This window comes from Erpetoichthys calabaricus, chromosome 7 (assembly GCF_900747795.2).
Source record: "Erpetoichthys calabaricus chromosome 7, fErpCal1.3, whole genome shotgun sequence".
NCBI lineage: Eukaryota > Metazoa > Chordata > Cladistia > Polypteriformes > Polypteridae > Erpetoichthys > Erpetoichthys calabaricus.
The window spans coordinates 95,853,757-95,873,191 of NC_041400.2; the positions used below are offsets into that span (position 1 = coordinate 95,853,757).

At 38.4% G+C, this 19,435-nt stretch overlaps 1 protein-coding gene across 4 annotated transcripts in view; it reads left to right on the forward strand.

Moving 5' to 3' along the window:
- npnta (nephronectin a) overlaps positions 1-19,435 on the forward strand; it is a 160,330-nt gene that overhangs the window by 72,210 nt on the left and 68,685 nt on the right. For all 4 annotated transcript variants that reach the window (XM_028805193.2, XM_028805194.2, XM_028805195.2 and 1 more), the window contains one exon: positions 7,569-7,661. In XM_028805193.2, coding sequence (XP_028661026.1) covers positions 7,569-7,661 — 93 coding nt within the window. The remainder of the gene's footprint in view (positions 1-7,568; positions 7,662-19,435) is intronic.

Sequence of the window (19,435 nt, forward strand, 5' to 3'; positions counted from 1 at the left end):
AATTTAAAGACACTTCGAAAATCAAAGTGAAAAAATGATGCGACAGGCTAGTCCATTTTGATGAAATTTCATTGTAGCAACTCAAAATCATACTCAATAGTTTGTATGGGCCCCACGTGCTTATATGCATGCCTGATAATGTCAGGGCATGCTCCTAATGAGACGATGGATGGTGTCCTGGGGGATCTCCTCCCAGATCTGGACCAGGGCATCACTGAGCTCCTGGACAGTCTGAGGTGCAACCTGGTGGCATCGGATGGACTGAAACATATTGTCCCAGAGATGTTCTATTGGATTTAGGTCAGGCAAGCATCATCCTCCAGGAACTGCCTGCATATTCTCACCACATGAGGCCGGGCATTGTCGTGCACCAAGAGGAACCCAGGACCCACTGCTCCAGCATAGGGTCTCACAATGGGTCCAAGGATTTCATCCCAATACCTAATGGCAGTCAAGGTGCTGTTGTCTAGCCTGTAGAGGTCTGTGCATCCCTCCATGGATATGCCTCCCCAGACCATCACTGACCCACCAGCAAACCGGTCCAGGCAGCATAGCATTCTCCATGGCTTCTCCAGACCCTTTCACATCTATCACATGTGCTCAGGGTGAACTTGCTCTCATCTGTGAAAAGCACAGGGCGCTAGTGGTGGACCTGCCAATTCTGGTATTCTATGGTGAATCGAGCTCCACGGTGCCGAGCAGTGAGCACAGGGCCCACTAGAGGACGTCAGGCCCTCAGGCCACCCTCATGAAGTCTGTTTCTGATTGTTTGGCCAGAGACATTCACACCAGTGGCCTGCTGGAGCTCATTTTGTAGGACTCTGGCAATGCTCATCCTGTTCCTCTTTGCCAAAAGGAGCAGATACCGGTCCTGCTTTTGGGTTTAAGGACCTTCTACGGCCCTGTCCAGCTCTCCTTAACTGCCTGTCTCCTTGAATCTCCTCCTTTTGACCATACTAGGAGACACAGCAAACCTCCTGGCAATGGCACATATTGATGTGCCATCCTGGAGAAGTTGGACTACCTGTACAACCTATGTAGGGTCCAGGTATCGCATCATCCTACCAGTAGTGACACTGACCATACCCAAATGCAAATTTAGTGGAAAAAAACAGAAAAGATGAGGAGGGAAAAATGTCAGCGGCCACCACCTGTTAAACCATTCCTGTTTTTGGGTCCGTCTCATTGTTGCCCCTCTAGTGCACCTGTTGTTAATTTCATTAACACCAAAGCAGCTGAAACTGATAAACAACCCCCTCTGCTGCTTAACTGACCAGATCAAGATGGCTGTACTAATTCAGAAGGAGAAAGATGTGCATCTTCAAGAGGCACCTGAGTAAATTAAAAATAGGTTGACTTTCTTTGTTTTGTTTTTTTTATTTACTCCTTTAAAGCCCTGTTGCTTATTCTGTGGCTGTTCTACTGTGTGTTGGTATCTGCGGACATGGTGTAAGTTTGCCATTTAGCTTGATTTAGCCTCCTTCTTCAGGCTATGTTAGCGTTGCCTAAATTCACCAAACTAAGTATTAGTTTGGAAGTCTTGCTAGCATAATTTTCCAGCAATCTGTGTAGAGTGTCCTGTTGAAACTATAGTCAGTTGTTATCTTGTTAAATATGGGAAAGCTTCACACATATGATATCAATAATACAATGATACAAAAGCCTGTTGATTTAGTGCTCTTCATGTGTGGCTCAGTGCTTCTGTACTTAGCAGTGAGTAAATATGAGAAGAGAAAAAGTCTCTTAGAGGCATTGGCGTAGTTATTTCAAATGCTTTACATTTTGATTTTTAAAAATTAACCCTTTTATATTCCATATGAACAGTAGTGGCTAGTTAAAAATGTTGCTGGCTTTTCAGAATGACATTTGTAATGCAAGTGTATCTGTAATAGTTGCCTTCTAGCATATAAACTTTATTCTGTTCTTTTTTTGTTCCTTAAATGCAAATTTAATACTTGTACAAATACATATACTTCACAGATGTTGTGTTTTTTTTAATAAAAAAAGAGGAGGTGGTAAGTTGATTTTTAATAATAATATAAAGCTAAACACATGTTCCTTCTGTAGCTGAGAGAAGGAAAACCAGAAGAAGCTGGCTATCAGAAGGAACATGTAACAAAATGGAAATCACTGCTGCCCTAATGCTCTTAAGTCATGTTTTTCTTGCAAATGCAAGAAAACAATACTCTGCCTTTGGTCTCCATAAGCGGTGTCCCTTCACTTCCTACAGTACACTTACAACCAGACTTGTGTGCTGTCGCACACACACACACGCACTCTTGTGTTTAACCTCCTGTCCACTAAGAAGTTATTCTCCATCTCATTTACTAATAAAGGTTCAGGGGCCACTGTACTTTTTGTACCCTGCTTCAGGGTTCAGATATTGAAAAAGCAGGACTCCTGCAGATAATGAAGAGTTACTATGGGGAAAACTTTCCTGACATGACAAGTCAAAAGGAAAATATAAGACAGATTTCGTTAAAGTCATTAAATATTTTCCAAGCTCATTCTTTGAGTTTCCTTTGTAATGGTGTACCAGAAGTCTATAAGAGGAGGCAATGATGTCAGTATCTGTGATATTAAAGATTATAAAGGAATATGCATTTTGCTTAGTAGGCTGGTTGATTTCCAGTTCTGTGGAGGACTGAAAAATTAGAGGTCAAGCATTCATTCCTCAGAGAGAAAGCAAACATTTGGTATGAGTAGGAATTTAGGGAACTTCAAATCGCGACTTGATGTTAGGATGGATGAGGTTGTTAGGCAGAATGACCTGTTTTAATCACATCTATTAAAGTATTCAAAAGAAACTTACTACTTTATTCAAATGGCACTGGTACGCAGTGTTAACAGTTTAAAGTGATGAATATTTGCATTTGGGAGAAATAACAGATGTGAATTAACTTGCCTTTGTAAGGAGATCAGTAAAAAAGAACATGAATTTAAGTATATGGGCCCTTCCATCCTATCTTTTTCATCATGTGCTCTGCCTTTGGTATTTGCTGTATCAGCCTTATAACAGCTGGAATGTAGTGAGAGAAGCAGATTTACAGTTTCCTCCACCAGATTACAGCAAAAAGTCACAAAAGGTCTGCTAGTTTTACACCCCCCCCCACCCCCCCCCCTTCAGTTCAATTTATTAAAATTTAGGGGAGTATCTATGCAATGGAAATGCAGTATGACCTAAACATGCAGTTTGGGGGATTGGGGGAAGGGACATGACAACTGCACTCAGAAAAATGCCTGCTGGTTTATGCTACTATGATCACTTGCCTTAAGATGCCTGAAATGACAGTGTGCCTAGCAAGTTGTACTATTGGCTTTGCATTTTATCTTAAAACTATTTAGAAAATGTTTAATTTTAGTAGATGAGTCTACAAAATTAAGAAAAATGTAAACAAATGATCATGAGCAGGGGAGGGAAAATATTCTACTATGAACGGTTTAGATTTCCTCATGACTTATCATGTTGCAGCTTCCAGTCAATCATTCTCTTTTTATACATCAATTTTTGCAGAAATCACCATACCTAAAAGAAATAAAGAATACAATATTAAAGTAACACAAAATTACAAGGTAGCCCTGGGTCACTAGGAACAACTGTAGCTGGGGCACGTCAGCACAAGCCTCGCATTCATCAACTGCACAGCCCACTAGAGCGCCACAGGTCCTTCACACCAGTAAACAGAGGTACACAAAGTGCTACAAAATTCTACTCAAGTAGAAGCATTGTTACTTAGACAAAATTTTACTTAAGAGAACGTATCCAACCTGCAAAAGTTTAACAAGCAAAAAATATAGGCTCAGAGAAAGTGACTCATGTAAAAGTACAATTTAGTTACTTTAGACAAAAAAACAACTTAAATTTGTAAATACCCTCAAATATTCAAATATATTATGTGCTTTGGAAACCATAAGAAGAATATACATAGCAGTACAATAGATTGTATTTATCAAAATGCATATTAATGAACTATATACATATACACATAGATACAGCTAGAATGTGTACCGTATATGGCCATTGAATTTCAAACTAAGTACTTATGTACAATACTAGCAAGTACATGGTAAGGCAGTAATCAGAATCGTCTTTATATATGAGTTAATAATTATAAACTATCATTTGAGAAAGCAAAGACTTAAGTGGAGAGAATAGAAAAGCTTACAGTTTTACAGTAGGAGACTCAAGAAATGAAAGAGGTATTTACATCCAAATAGCAAAAGGCTTTTTAATTCTATTGACTCTAGACAAATACAATCCAAAGCATATAAATGCAAATTTTCAAAACTCAGATTTATGTAGTTGTGCTACACTCTCTGAAATACATGAAAGTACTAAAAATGAAAAACAAATATGTAGGGCGGGAGAGCAGAACTTTTCTCAAATAAAAGGGGTCCTTGATTATTGCTTCTCTTAATTGGAGTACCTAACACGATCAGTTGCTCCTTGAAATATGTGCTTGGATGAATACAACACTATATCAGCTGCTGGTTATGAGTGTCATTAATATAAAATCGAGAATGGAGCTATTGTATGTGCTAAATGTGTCTCAGTTAAGCATTATGCACTGAAGGGGGACATCTTTTTGTTTTTGTTTTTTTTTTTTTAAAACAATGCTGCATCATGTTGTTGTCAGCTTATACTTTTAGACAAATGGGCACTAACTTTATTGCAACAATACTTGACTAAAGTGTTGGGTTTACATCTCATGGAGGCCAGCGTGCAAACCTTGTGGAGGTGCTTTTCTTTTACCAGAATAAGTGACAATCAGAAATACTGTTCTCACTATCTTTATGCATTGTGTGCACATCTGATATGAATGCAAAAATTGTGTCAGTAAGACAGAAGTCTTGAAATTTGTTTCACAGACAGACTTGTCATTTATTAAAACATACAAAAAACAGTTTATTATTTTAAGCAGGTGCTCTATTTTTCTACATACGGTGCATACCTATTTATCTGCCTCTGTTTGGCAATCAGAACAGCCGTATCTTCCAGATACCAACAACTATTATTTTTATTATTAATGTTAAATTGTTTAAACACCCTGAATATTTAAAAAAAATAACTTATTTCATATATTTTTTTAAGTTGATTAAAGTGTTCTTGTGTATGGATAACTGCAGTTTTTGGGAAGCAGAGTTTACAGCAAATAGTAAAGCCGCTTTATTTCATGTTGTTGAGGCTGAAAGGCTCTAGTAAGTTTGGCCAGGGATATAAAATCTCTACTTTATAAAGAGTACTGTTGTTTCTGATACTTTTCCGAAACCTTGTTGCTGCATCCTACATCACCTAGGTAGGCATCATTATCTCCACATGAAGAAAACATCAAGTCACTGCACACTAGATTTAAGATGGGTTCTTTTACAATGCATACTCAGTTCTTGGCCAATAAACTAGGCTGTTATATTGTGATATACAGAGATGTATCCACACTCTCAAAGCAAACCAAGTAGGTAATCTGCAAGGCCATTGCAACATTTACTGAAAAAAAAATCTAGTATAAATATTGTCTTATTTAAAATGTTCATTGGAAACTTTGAACATAAGTAATCAATTTTACTTTGTAGTGATAACTTTGAAAACGTGATGAAGTACAAGTGTTACTAAATAAATATACAGTGGTGTGAAAAACTATTTGCCCCCTTCCTGATTTCTTATTCTTTTGCATGCTTGTCACACAAAATGTTTCCGATCATCAAACACATTTAACCATTAGTCAAATATAACACAAGTAAACACAAAATGCAGTTTTTAAATGATGGTGTTTATTATTTAGGGAGAAAAAAAATCCAAACCTACATGGCCCTGTGTGAAAAAGTAATTGCCCCCTTGTTAAAAAATAACCTAACTGTGGTGTATCACACCTGAGTTCAATTTCCGTAGCCACCCCCAGGCCTGATTACTGCCACACCTGTTTCAATCAAGAAATCACTTAAATAGGAGCTGCCTGACACAGAGAAGTAGACCAAAAGCACCTCAAAAGCTAGACATCATGCCAAGATCCAAAGAAATTCAGGAACAAATGAGAACAGAAGTAATTGAGATCTATCAGTCTGGTAAAGGTTATAAAGCCATTTCTAAAGCTTTGGGACTCCAGCGAACCACAGTGAGAGCCATTATCCACAAATGGCAAAAACATGGAACAGTGGTGAACCTTCCCAGGAGTGGCCGGCCGACCAAAATTACCCCAAGAGCGCAGAGACGACTCATCCGAGAGGTCACAAAAGACCCCAGGACAACGTCTAAAGAACTGCAGGCCTCACTTGCCTCAATTAAGGTCAGTGTTCACGACTCCACCATAAGAAAGAGACTGGGCAAAAACGGCCTGCATGGCAGATTTCCAAGACGCAAACCACTGTTAAGCAAAAAGAACATTAGGGCTCGTCTCAATTTTGCTAAGAAACATCTCAATGATTGCCAAGACTTTTGGGAAAATACCTTGTGGACTGATGAGTCAAAAGTTGAACTTTTTGGAAGGCAAATGTCCCGTTACATCTGGTGTAAAAGGAACACAGCATTTCAGAAAAAAAACATCATACCAACAGTAAAATATGGTGGTGGTAGTGTGATGGTCTGGGGTTGTTTTGCTGCTTCAGGACCTGGAAGGCTTGCTGTGATAGATGGAACCATGAATTCTACTGTCTACCAAAAAATCCTGAAGGAGAATGTCCGGCCATCTGTTCGTCAACTCAAGCTGAAGCGATCTTGGGTGCTGCAACAGGACAATGACCCAAAACACACCAGCAAATCCACCTCTGAATGGCTGAAGAAAAACAAAATGAAGACTTTGGAGTGGCCTAGTCAAAGTCCTGACCTGAATCCAATTGAGATGCTATGGCATGACCTTAAAAAGGCGGTTCATGCTAGAAAACCCTCAAATAAAGCTGAATTACAACAATTTTGCAAAGATGAGTGGGCCAAAATTCCTCCAGAGCGCTGTAAAAGACTCATTGCAAGTTATCGCAAACGCTTGATTGCAGTTATTGCTGCTAAGGGTGGCCCAACCAGTTATTAGGTTCAGGGGGCAATTACTTTTTCACACAGGGCCATGTAGGTTTGGATTTTTTTTTCTCCCTAAATAATAAAAACCACCATTTACAAACTGCATTTTGTGTTTACTTGTGTTATATTTGACTAATGGTTAAATGTGTTTGATGATCAGAAACATTTTGTGTGACAAACATGCAAAAGAATAAGAAATCAGGAAGGGGGCAAATAGTTTTTCACACCACTGTACATTTGTTGGAAAATCACAAAGATGATGTTTTCGAGGTCCCCTTCTTGGGATACTCAGTCAGTGCAGATTTTACAAAAAAGAGTTTGGATTGAACAAGTTCACAGGCTGATATTGCAAAGAACAACCTCTAAATAGTAACAGTGATACACAGAAAGAGAGAATCTAAATGAAAGTGTTGACTCTTGAGTCTTAATTTGTACCCTGATTAAAAAATTAAGCCTCAGGTTGTATTAATGGGTATTGTTGTGTTGTCTGTTTTATATTTCCTGTCAGGTGGTTCAATCTCCAAAATAAATATAACTGCTTTTTGCTTTTTCATTTTAACAGCACTGTGCCAGCCAGGTTGCAAACATGGGGAATGCGTTGGACCAAATAAGTGCAAGTGCTACCCGGGATACACTGGCAAAACCTGCAATCAGGGTAAGTTAGATAACCCCACATGGCCAAAGATGGGCTCCAGGAATGAACCAAACCGGCTGTGGCTTTACGAACAGACATGGTCTGTGACTTTCAGCTGGACCTGAGGACTTTGAATTCTGGCAACACATTCACATAAATTGCAAAGTATGTCTGCTATTCTCACTCAGGGCCCTTGGTAGCTTCATTATTTGGGACTGCAAAAATGCTCTTAGTAGTGGGAGATCAGATGTCAGTGAAGCACCTGGTGTTCTATAAATGTGAGTTAAGGTTTGAAGAAAAAGCTATGATTGAATCCTGGCTTATTTTTAAGCAACTCATCTGTTGTATTCAAATATCCTATGGGTCACAATTCAGTGCTCTACTGGTGTATTCCATGTTATTATTTGTATTTACGTTTTTATCATTGCTTTGTTATACCATACTGGTGTATTCTATGTTATTACTTGTATAATTATTTTTTTATCATTGCTGTTGTTATACCATTGTGCTTTTTTGTCTTTTTGTTTTGCTTCACAGTTTGTGACAATCTGCATAGCTGCTGCCATGTTTATGGTTACTGTGGCCATGTTTATGGTTACTGTGGCCATGTTTATGGTTACAGCACCCAAAACCTGTTTAAGATGGTGGCACACATTGTAAGGTATACAAGTGTTTCATGTTTAGCTCAGTTCGGGAAAGAACCAATTTGCTTACAGTTGGGACTCATTTGCAATGTTATTTTTTTTACTTACATTTCGGCTTTCTTATTTGATTTAATGATCAGTAGCATTCTGACTTTTGATACTGTATTTAGACCCTGGTCTGTCCCTTGACTACCCTTGATTAACACTCTGTGAGTTTTGGTTACTTCATCTCCTTACCACGTCATGGCTGAGTTGATCAGTGCAAGGTGGTCCATGGGAGGGCAAAGGTGATCCAGGAATAGTTCAAATCCTTTATAACAGTTTTAATACAGTTTCTCAAAAAAAAAAAAAAAGAAAATTTAAAAGCTAATCAAAAATGCTAAAACTGAGCAGAAACCCAGGGGTCCCAATTATGGCTCAATAATGGTGAGAGGAGTCCAGTTAAATAATGAGCTTATGGTGGACAGTGGCAGATGAACCTGATATTTAATGTGGGAACAAGACTGCATTGGCCATGGACATGTCCATCACTGAGGTACAATAATATGAAGGTTATGACCTATATGTCATAGCTTAAGTCTGTGAAGTAAATGGCTTTTAGGGATGTTTGTTTCTTAGTTGTTTTATTCAAATTCAAGCCAAATGCAATACATCACCACTCTCCAGTTACTGTGTGCTTGGTGCACTGGATGCTACCAGGCAGTCAGTTTGATTTACCATGAGCAGGGTCGCACTGCAAAGGCAGAGCAGACACTTAGCGAAGCAGAAGAACTGTGTCAGTTCACTTAAACTACAGATTCTATCACTATAGTTTCAACCTATCTAAGACAGACTGAAATCTAATAAGCTTATTTCTGTCCTAATAGCAGTTACTCTCTGATAGATGTATTTGCAGTGCACCATCTATTGGAATGTCTTTTGTAATGCGTATAGTAATAAAAAGAATTGCATTTTTTTATTCCATCAGATGGCACATCACAAACCTTTGCAATGCTTTTATAAATCCCAGATCCGCCTTAATAAAAAGAATAAGTGTCTGTGTATCTGCCCAGTTGCTATGTCCCTGTATGCCGTTTGGTGTGGGATTTTGTAAAGTGCTAATATTTGTGATCCGCCATCTGCTGTAATGAAAGAGACAAAGAGACAAAAGATGACAACATCTTAATATTGTTTGTACATGATTATTTGCTTCATATAAAAAATTGCATACACCGTAAAAATACATTAACCTAGCATCTTTTACAAACAAGGTGCTGTTACACTGTTAATAGGAGGCTGGCTAATGCAATTAAGATTTTTCTTTATATACAACATCCTTAACACCATTATTTCTATTATTGTTGCAGTACCTTATATACATGTTTCATGCACACAAACATTTTTACTTTGAATATATAAAAATACTAAAAGTTGTTTTTATTCTGCATTTTCTAAATACTATATTCTTGTTCATTTTCCTGAAACTATAACCATGCCACTTTATAAGTGCACATTTTCCTTTATTAAGCTAAAGAATGGTTTGCCTACTAGCCATCCACTTGCTACTCAAAGGAACTGCTCACAATGACAAATGATGAGAAGTCTACACAGAAAAAACAAAATCCTTGCATAGGTCTGTATCATCCACAAATTATATAAAACATTATTTTTGACTGTTAAATTTTGGACAAAAAATGCCTTACATTAATAGATTATTGGATTTTTTGTGTTTTGATATCCATTTTTCTACTGATTTTCCAATTCTGCTGTCCAGTTCAGCACTTGGTGCAAGATGAAGCCAGCCATGGTAAGAATGTCAACTCCTCTCAGGGCACACCTTCGGCCATACAGCAAATTTAGAGATGTTGGTTAATTTGACTTGCACATCACTGGAATGTGAGTGGAAAACTACAAAGAACTTGCAAACTCCAAGCAGGCAGTACAGACGTGAACACTAGAACCTGAAACTATGGGTAAGCAGATGCTGCAACATGCTGTCCTTGTTATGAAATGTAAACCAAAAACACCTGCCAGCATCACAAATTATCACAATTTTGTTTTATTTTAAGTGTGATCTTTTCCATAATTCACTGTTTGTAGGCTCATTTCTTCTGTGTATTTTCTGCATTGTGATAATAATTTGGCTTTATTCCGTCTAGAAAGTCTTAAAACATCAAACATTGCAATTCCTTTTTGTCAGCTTCTGAACAGATTAGTTCTGTGACATTGCTGGACTTGAATCTTCGATCCAGTGTATAAACTTTGTGTTGTAGTTTCTGTCTTTTTCTCCTCCTTACTTTGGGGGTAAAACGATGATTGGTGTTTATAAATATGATAACTGGAAACAGTTATTTGAAAATCAAGACCCAGCTATACTTCTGTCCAGAGCCAAAATGACAACCAACAAATCATTCTGCTTGGTGTTCGTACACCAGCTATCAAATAAGACTGGGAAACCGCACAGTCACCAATGAAAGACAAATAAGAACTTTCCATGAGAACCAAAGCGTTCACCTGTAGGCATACACAGACAACACATGTGAGGAGATAACTAACTACTAGTGCTGCCTTGCTCTACCCTTATACGTAGTAATGCAATGTGGATTCTAAACTACCAAGGCCCATATATGAAGCAGAATCAATTTTGTCTGGTGTTGTATCTTGCCCTGCCATGTGTTTGGAATTAGGTAATAGTTTCCCAAATGTGAATATGAGAATATGCCTGGGTTTGCTCCCACATCCCACTGAATGTAATTGTAGTACATCGTAGCTAAATGTTTTTGTGCAGCAAGAACCTGCCTACATCAAGAGAAAAAAACAGGAGGGATTTCCTCTAAGGTTGGAACTAGGTCAGCTCCATTCTAATTGAGGGTTGAGACTGAATGGAGGTGTGCACCTTGGTCATTTCCTTTGCCTGAGGCAAATTACTGGGGATGCACGCCTTTCCTTGGCCTGAAGTCTGCATAACTCCTTAAAAGAGTATGCAGTTTCAGCTATTGCCCGAGTCTATCTTGTGTGAACCACAGTACCTTTAGAGATGTACTTTATGGTGTGTACTGACACGCAAATTTTATTTTCCAAATCAATAGGATTTCACAACGTCCAACAAAAGAGCAGTGGTCAGTTTAATTGTATGAAATAACTGAGGTAAATGACATGCTGCCCCTTCCTACTCCTTCCTAGTCAGCGTTAGTCAGAAACAAGATACCCCATAATTATCATCTCAGAAAATCCTATTTGGAATGTAAAAAATCAACTGGTTTCACATTGCAGAGTGCTGGAACCATGTCACATTCATCTTCTGAATGCCTCAACTCTGGTTTGTTAAAGCTTTTCCCTCCAGTTCTTATCTTACCTCAGTCTGTTCAGCACTACTGTTTTCATGGCATTTATAGATGTGGGTGTAGATCATTATATAAATAAAACATACATATTTATGTACAGTATGTGTACACAGAACTGAGAAATTATAAAATCCACTTGTGATAAAAAGCCATCTCTTCTAATTAACGATGTATAGCCAGAAGAAAAGCAACAAGATCTAAGCTGCAAAAAATATCATGAAGATTTGGCATATATCATCAGTACACCATCTTCTGTTATTTCTTTTTTGTTGGCAGGATGGGGTGCCACTTTGTTGCAGGTCATGCAAATGTGACCGCACATTCATTCCCTCCCAGATGACCGAGTAACCATAGTTGACCTAACAGCCTGTCTTTTGGAGTTTTGGTTTACATTTCAGTCTCCAGGGAATGTCAATGTATGGCCAAGTGGCCAGGGTAATAGACTATAACTCATAAGGTTGTCATTTTATTTCCTAATATATGCATAGTATGTGGCCCTGTGGCAAATCCCTAATGCCAACACTATTCTAGTTGTAGAAATATTTAATAGCTATTTTGAAAAGTCAGTTAAGTAAATGTAAAAAAAGATCGAGCAGCAAATCCGTAAAGAATCAAACCTATTTCAGGATGAAGGTCTATCACATGGCAGTACCATTAAGCTGTTTACTTACAGTTCATGTAGCTTGTAATTTCCACAAATGAAGGTAAATGTGGCTCATTAACTATACAGCATTTTATGTGTAATACAGAAATTTAGTTGCATTTTGTTTATTATTCCCATTATCAGAGGAACACTAGATTGTACAGTATGAGGAGGCTGCCAGTGCTGCTTGCAGGAGATATTTCTTACTCCAGATTTAAATAATGCTTGTTCCTTAGAGAGGCATGCACTTTTATCTGTGTTGGGAAATAAAATTCATGTTTATTTTTTTAGTATAAACTTTCTTAAACTGTAGCATGTCTTGATAAGCACAATGAAGAAAAGTAATCTTGTGGGGATGGAGCAGTAACTTACTGGGTAATTAATTTTTATTCATTTTCTGTACATACAGCAGTGCTGGGCTCTATTGTCCACACAGGTAGTATCAGCTGCAAAGCACGAGTCAGCCCTGGTTCATGAAAGGGTGCAGCTACATGTGTCCCCTTGCCTGTTTACACTGGGCCACTTCTGATTCATTGATTAACCTAATCTACATGTGTTTGAAATTAACAAGGAAAAAAGTGGTGAAAATCCCCTTAGCTGAACCTCCAGCCATGTATGTTCTGATGTGTCTTAATCCACCGTTGGGATCTCTTCAGGCCAAGATCTGTCTTGGCTTCACAAGTCGCAAGGAGAAGAACCATCCCTGCATGAGGCACCAGTCCATGGCTAGGCATATAAGCACATGGGGCCATTTCATCCTTTTTATATGGTTTTTTTATTTATTTATTTATTTTTTTTAAGAGAGGCCTGAGTTTTGTTGGTAGCAACTTTGCTGGTAATTTTTCATGCCTGACAGTGTTAATGTTAGAAGGGCACAGGTGATTCAATGGTGTGTTCTTGGGATCATTTATGCTGTACTTTTGTTATGAGACAGATTATCTTTACTAGTTCTAGTTGCCTTCCAAACAATAAACTGTAAGGAATTTGCTTGCAGGGATATGTCTGCTGAAGGACCCATCAGTCATTACTAATTTTCTGCACTACTAGAAACTGCATCCTGAAAGCCTGGCAGCCTCTTCTCCATGCTAACTGGCAGCTGTGAGCACATGTTGTTACAGCTCCACTCTTTCTTTTTCTCTTTATATGTCTTATGTTTTTGAACCAGAAAATTTAAATTCAGTCTCGTTTATTCATCTGTACAAAGCCTGCTGCAAAGATCTGATAATATTCTGGCCACATGGTCATTTGGAAGCCTTGTTTCATCCTGAGGGCTTAAAGATTCTATGTATAGTATTTCTATTTTTTGCAGTAGCATTTCCAGTTTGTTCAACTTTTTAACATTGGCACTACTCAATATCCATGTGTTTTTTCCACTTTTAAGTTAATTTTACCATGCATGATGTAGCCTGTTTTTCTTTTCCCCTCCTTATTTTCATTTTGTTTGCTTTTTACATTATAAATGTCATATGTTAACATTCTTATGCTTTTTTCTTGATTTTTTTTTTTTTTTTTGAGTGTCCTTAGTTTGTGTAGTTGATATGGTAAGACGCTGAAGCGGAGTTTAAAGTTAAGTATTTTTTAAAGAACACTTAGAAAATTGGTGCTGTAGGATTACTCTTGAGGAGTTATTGCATGATGGACAAAGGTTATTTTATATATTACCCAGCTCTCCTATAGTCTGTTGTTCAGTTTTATTCAGGCAGTATGGTCAGGTGATTAATGCATTTGACTGTTGCACGTTGCTGACCAGCCTATGCTGCACCTGTGACCGTGTGTATGACAACAATTGTAGCATAGATCTGTACTTGTAAAGTACATTGGGATGGTGTTCACTATAGAAAATCACAATATAAAATAAAGTTGTATCCATGTCTGTATATAAGAATTAGCTTTAATTTTGGTGCCTTAAGTGTGATCCTTGAAGTAAGAATTTGATGTGTAATGAAAATGAAAAAGTATACATACAACAAGAAATGTCAAGTTTATTGATGTGTACACAATACATATTTCATGTCTTACACAGAGTAATGACAGCAATACAGTACCAACAACGGATAAAAAAGCCAATGAATATAGCATCATAACCAACCTCTATAAGTGGTATACAGTCATCTTTTTTTGTTCAAATTTTCTTTATCCAATTTTTCACTATAACGGCTCTTGGATTTTTATACCATATTTTAGAATCTGGATCCCTCCTGACCTATTTTCATAAGTGGATTTGAACTGGATTCCCAGGGATAACTGTTCAAGAAAACAATCATGCATTTGTCAGTATGAGTAGTCTTGACTACTGTAGCTCCTACTGGCATGAGTACCTGCATGTGCTACCAGGTCACTGCAAATGATTCTTGTATTAAAGCAGCTGACATGTGCACATAACACTTTTGTCAGATAGCTACACTGGCTCCCTTTTGCAGCATGCATTAAGTTAAAATATTTGATGCTTCTCTACAGAATAGTCAAGGGACAAGCACCTATGTAAATGGAGACACTCATGAGGTCTTATGCTTCTTCTCACTCACTCGTGTGCTAATGAACAGGATCTGGTGATGCCACCTTTGCAAGGCACGTGACATCAAATGGCTAGTGGAATGAGCTGGCCAACACCATCCGAACTGCTGAATCCGTCAATGTGTTTAAAAAAGTGTTGAGAACTCTCCTCTGTGAATATTTGTCAAATTGGTAATGCCTTTGATAGGTGATGTAACTAAGGAAAGATTAACTTGTTTTGTATTCTGGTTTAAAGCTTTTCACTTGTGATGATCTACATGTATTTTGCAACCTTGTCCAGTAACTTTTGTTCCTAAACAGTCCCCCAGACTGATGTTTACTCTATTGTGTTGACCTCTTTTGTAAATCGCATTGTAGAAAAGCGTTTGCTAAGGAATTTGGTGATCGACTTAAATGGTACAGCAATGTGCAATGCTGAGCTCTAGTTTATGGCACTCTGGCAGAGATGTTCTTCTTCATGTGTGTCAGGCTAGTATGAACAGCAAGGGATATCGCACTCTCGGTGGACCGGTTGTGACAATATGCAAAATGGAGGTGATTGTGACTATCTGGAATTTTGTGTTCAATGTGTCCTAGCACCAGGTTCTCCCAAGTATTTCATTCAATGAATGCGAGTGCTACTGGTGTGTCATCATTGAGGCTGTCTACTTTTGTGTTTTTGGACAGGGATAAAATAATTGCTGTATTTTTGATAGTTGTGGGACCAGAGATTCTGTCAATGAGAGGGTAAAGTTGTTATTTAAAATGGAATTTCTTTTGTTTCCATATCTCTGACTTTTTAGCACGCTATAAAGTTTGGATTTCACTGTTGATCTGCAGTTTTTTATCAAGAAATTTGCAGGTTGTTGTTTTTGTAAGCACACAGTCATCCATACATTTTTGTGGAAACTGATTTTGACAGTGGCACACTCACCCAGGTTTGATGAGACATCTCTAAACATGTCCCAGTTTATTTAATCAACCAATCCTGCAGTTTCTCCTCTCCTCTTTAGTAAATCTGGCAGCAAGTGATGAGTAAATACTCCAGCATCGGGTGGGCAGATTTTTGAGATGATTTTAACACTGTCTGTGCACTTTATTTCACATAAAACACACACAACCTCCTCCTTAGCTTTCACCTGATGATTTAGTCAATTTCATAAGTTAGACAGAAGAACAGTCTAATCGTATTATAACAGCTGATGTTTCTGAGATTAGCTGCATCTCTGAAAAACTGAAAACAAAGCACTTTTAGATGTCTCCTCATAGAGCCAATCTTACTATAATGTCATCCAGTTTTTTAACCAGTGACAAAATGTTAGTCAATAAAATCCTGGATAGAGGTGGTTGGTGGTAGTGGTGTTTGACATAATTTGAACGCTTTCTCTTTTGTCTTAATTTGGTTGTTCCTGGTTGAGTCCTAACAGTAGTAGGTTAATATTTAACAGACTAAAACCTAAATCCTGAATCTTTCCTCCGATGTTTAGAAAGGCTTGGTGACCATAAGTATTATCTGAGTTAAGACTTTACAAATAAGAGGCATGACATGAGTAATAAAAAAAAAAAAAAATCAGCAACCACTTTCAACGAAGATTTAGCCATTCTCCATTAATGTGACATTAGCAAAAAAAAAAAAGTGTAGTGCCTTTCATTGGGAACATCCATCCATCCATCCATTTTCCAACCCGCTGAATCCGAACACAGGGTCACGGGGGTCTGCTGGAGCCAATCCCAGCCAACACAGGGCACAAGGCAGGAAACAATCCCGGGCAGGGTGCCAACCCACCGCAGGACACACACAAACACACCCACACACCAAGCACACACTAGGGCCAATTTAGAATCGCCAGTCCACCTAACCTGCATGTCTTTGGACTGTGGAGGAAACCGGAGCGCCCGGAGGAAACCCACGCAGACACGGGGAGAACATGCAAACTCCACGCAGGGAGGACCCGGGAATCGAACCCAGGTCCCCAGATCTCCCAACTGCGAGGCAGCAGCGCTACCCACTGCGCCACCGTGCCGCCCCCATTGGGAACATTATACTGACTATCCCAGAGCACTTATAGAATCTTTGTTAGAATTGCCACATTACCTGAAGTCCATCTCAAGGTTGTGTGTGTCATTGCTCTGAATTTTTTTTTTAAATTAATCCATGCTGTCATTCATCCATAATTTCCTAAAATTGGTTTCTTTGTTAAACAATTGCTGTTGCAGCAGCACTGTGGTCAAGATACAGACATACCCTGGGTAAGACATGAGTGTGTCTTTTAATGGACTGGCATAATGGACTTCCAGGTTAAGTTCATACCTGAACATCATATGTGGATTAGAAAATGGATGGATGAATGAATATAATTACATTTTGACTCCAAATATTAAAACTCTACTAGTCTTAAGTATCCTTTCAGACACCTCTTACTAATTGCTTCACAACACTTAATAAAAGTAGTCTCAGAGTTGTTACTCTGTACAAAGGGACACTTAAAATATAAAAATTCAAAAATTTTGATCAACAGTATTTTGATCTTCAAAGGAATTTTCAGTTCTTTAAATTTTCACTACGGTATGTGAGAGTTGCATTGTTTTTAGAAAATTGTTATCTGTGCTTGTAAGAACTGCATTTTAACCATTTAAAAGTTCTTATCTTTTGGGTTGGAAATAAACCAAAAGAAAAGGTTTTCACAGTATGATCTATAATTCAATGTAAAGGCTTGCTTACTCCATTTAGGTAATAAGTATATTTTATTTTTAAAAAAATATATTATTTTCAATGAGGAAAGCAATGTAAACATTTTTTTCCCTGTAACTGAAAAGTTGTGTGTAGCTGAATAATAATTCTTTAATAATAATAATTCTTTGCATTTACAGTATATAGCGCTTTTCTCACTACTCAAAGCGCTCAGCAATTGTAGGTTAAGGGCCTTGCTCAAGGGTCCAACAGAGCAGAGTGCCTATTGGCATTTACGGGATTCAAACCGACAACCTTCCGATTGCCAGTGCATATTTCTAGCCTCAGAGCCACCACTCCTTGAATCCTTGAATCTCCTTGAATCAAGGAGATGGATGTGACATTCCATGAATAATGTTATAAGGTGCTGGAATACTAACTCCTGTTAGTCTTTGATTGGATTTGATGGCACCCACACACATACAAAACAAAAATTGAGAAGGAGAAGCAGAGTACAAGTGAGCCCTATAAGTGGTGCCATTGTAGGGATGACCAAACCTTTCAGAGCTTTTTTGTATAATAATGACCGCTTCATTTTTTTGCATCTTGAATTGAATAGGATCAGGTTTTGATCCTGTCTGTGAATGAAGGAAGCTATGTCTGAGTGATAATCTTTTTAGCATAACAGAAAGGGCTTTAGATCACGATTGAAACCTGGACCTTGGAACTGAGCCTTTAGCATGGTTGCACCCTTCAATGAAATGAGTAATACGTCAAACATGATGGCTTCTACTACAGCCCAAGGCAACTTTGGCAAATCATCTGGTTTGACCGAGAGTAAATATGGGTATTAGATTTAATCCTACTACCAAATTGGAACTCAAACGCCAATGATAAGTAAATTACTTATATTTGGTGATGAATGCATGTTATTGAGGTAAATGATCTGTTTTCTTTCAGAATTATATTTGAACCCTGTGGTGTAATACATAATATATATAATATATATACACTGCTCAAAAAATGAAGGGAGCACGTAATCATCACAGTCTAACATTAAGTCAGTTAGGCTTCAGGGATAACAATCTGTCCAGTAAGGAAACATAAGTGATTGTGAATCAATTTCACCTGCTTTGGTGCAAATAAAAGTGACAACAGATGCACTGGAGAGGCAACAGCAAAACAACCCCAAAAAAGGAAATGGTTTTGCAGTTGATGGCCACAGACAATTGCTCTCTCCTTATTCTTCCATACAGATTCTTCTCTAGTTTTGCATTTTGCTAGTGTCCTCGTCACTACTGGTAACATAAGGTGTTAACTGTAGCCAATTCAGGTTTCACAGGTTGTCCAGCACCTCCAGGATGGCACATCCATACATGCTGTTGCAAGAAGGTTTGCTGTGTCTCCCAGTGCAGTCTCAAGAGCATGGAGGAGATATTAGGAGATGGGCCATTACACAAGGAAATCTCGGGGCTGTCAAAGGGCAGCAACCCAGCAGCAAGACTGGTATCTGCCTCACACAGACCTCCATGTGCTAGGCAATGGTACCATGACTGCTGTTAGGTACCGGGATGAAATCCTCAGAGCCATTGTCAGATCTTATGCTGGTACAGTGGGACCTGGGTTCCTGATGGTGCAGGACAAATCCTAGCCTCATGTGGCCACAGTGTGTAGGCAGTTCATGGATGACAAAGGCATTGATGCCATTGGCTGGCCTGTATATTCCCCAAATGTGAATCTAATTGAGAACCTATGGGACATTATGCATTGGTGGATTCAATGCTAGCAAATAGAGCCACAGACTGTATATACAGTATGTGTGTGTGTGTGTGTGTGTGTGTATATGTAAGGTTTTAACCAGTAACTGCAGAGGAATGCCAACTGCAAAAGTCAAGTGGAAGATGGGCCAGGGAATCCATGATGTTTGCCTTTCCCCTATGTAACAATGGAGGGGCTGGGGTACTGTGCGAAGAGTGATGTTTTATAAACTATATACTGCAAATAATTTGGTGAATAATATA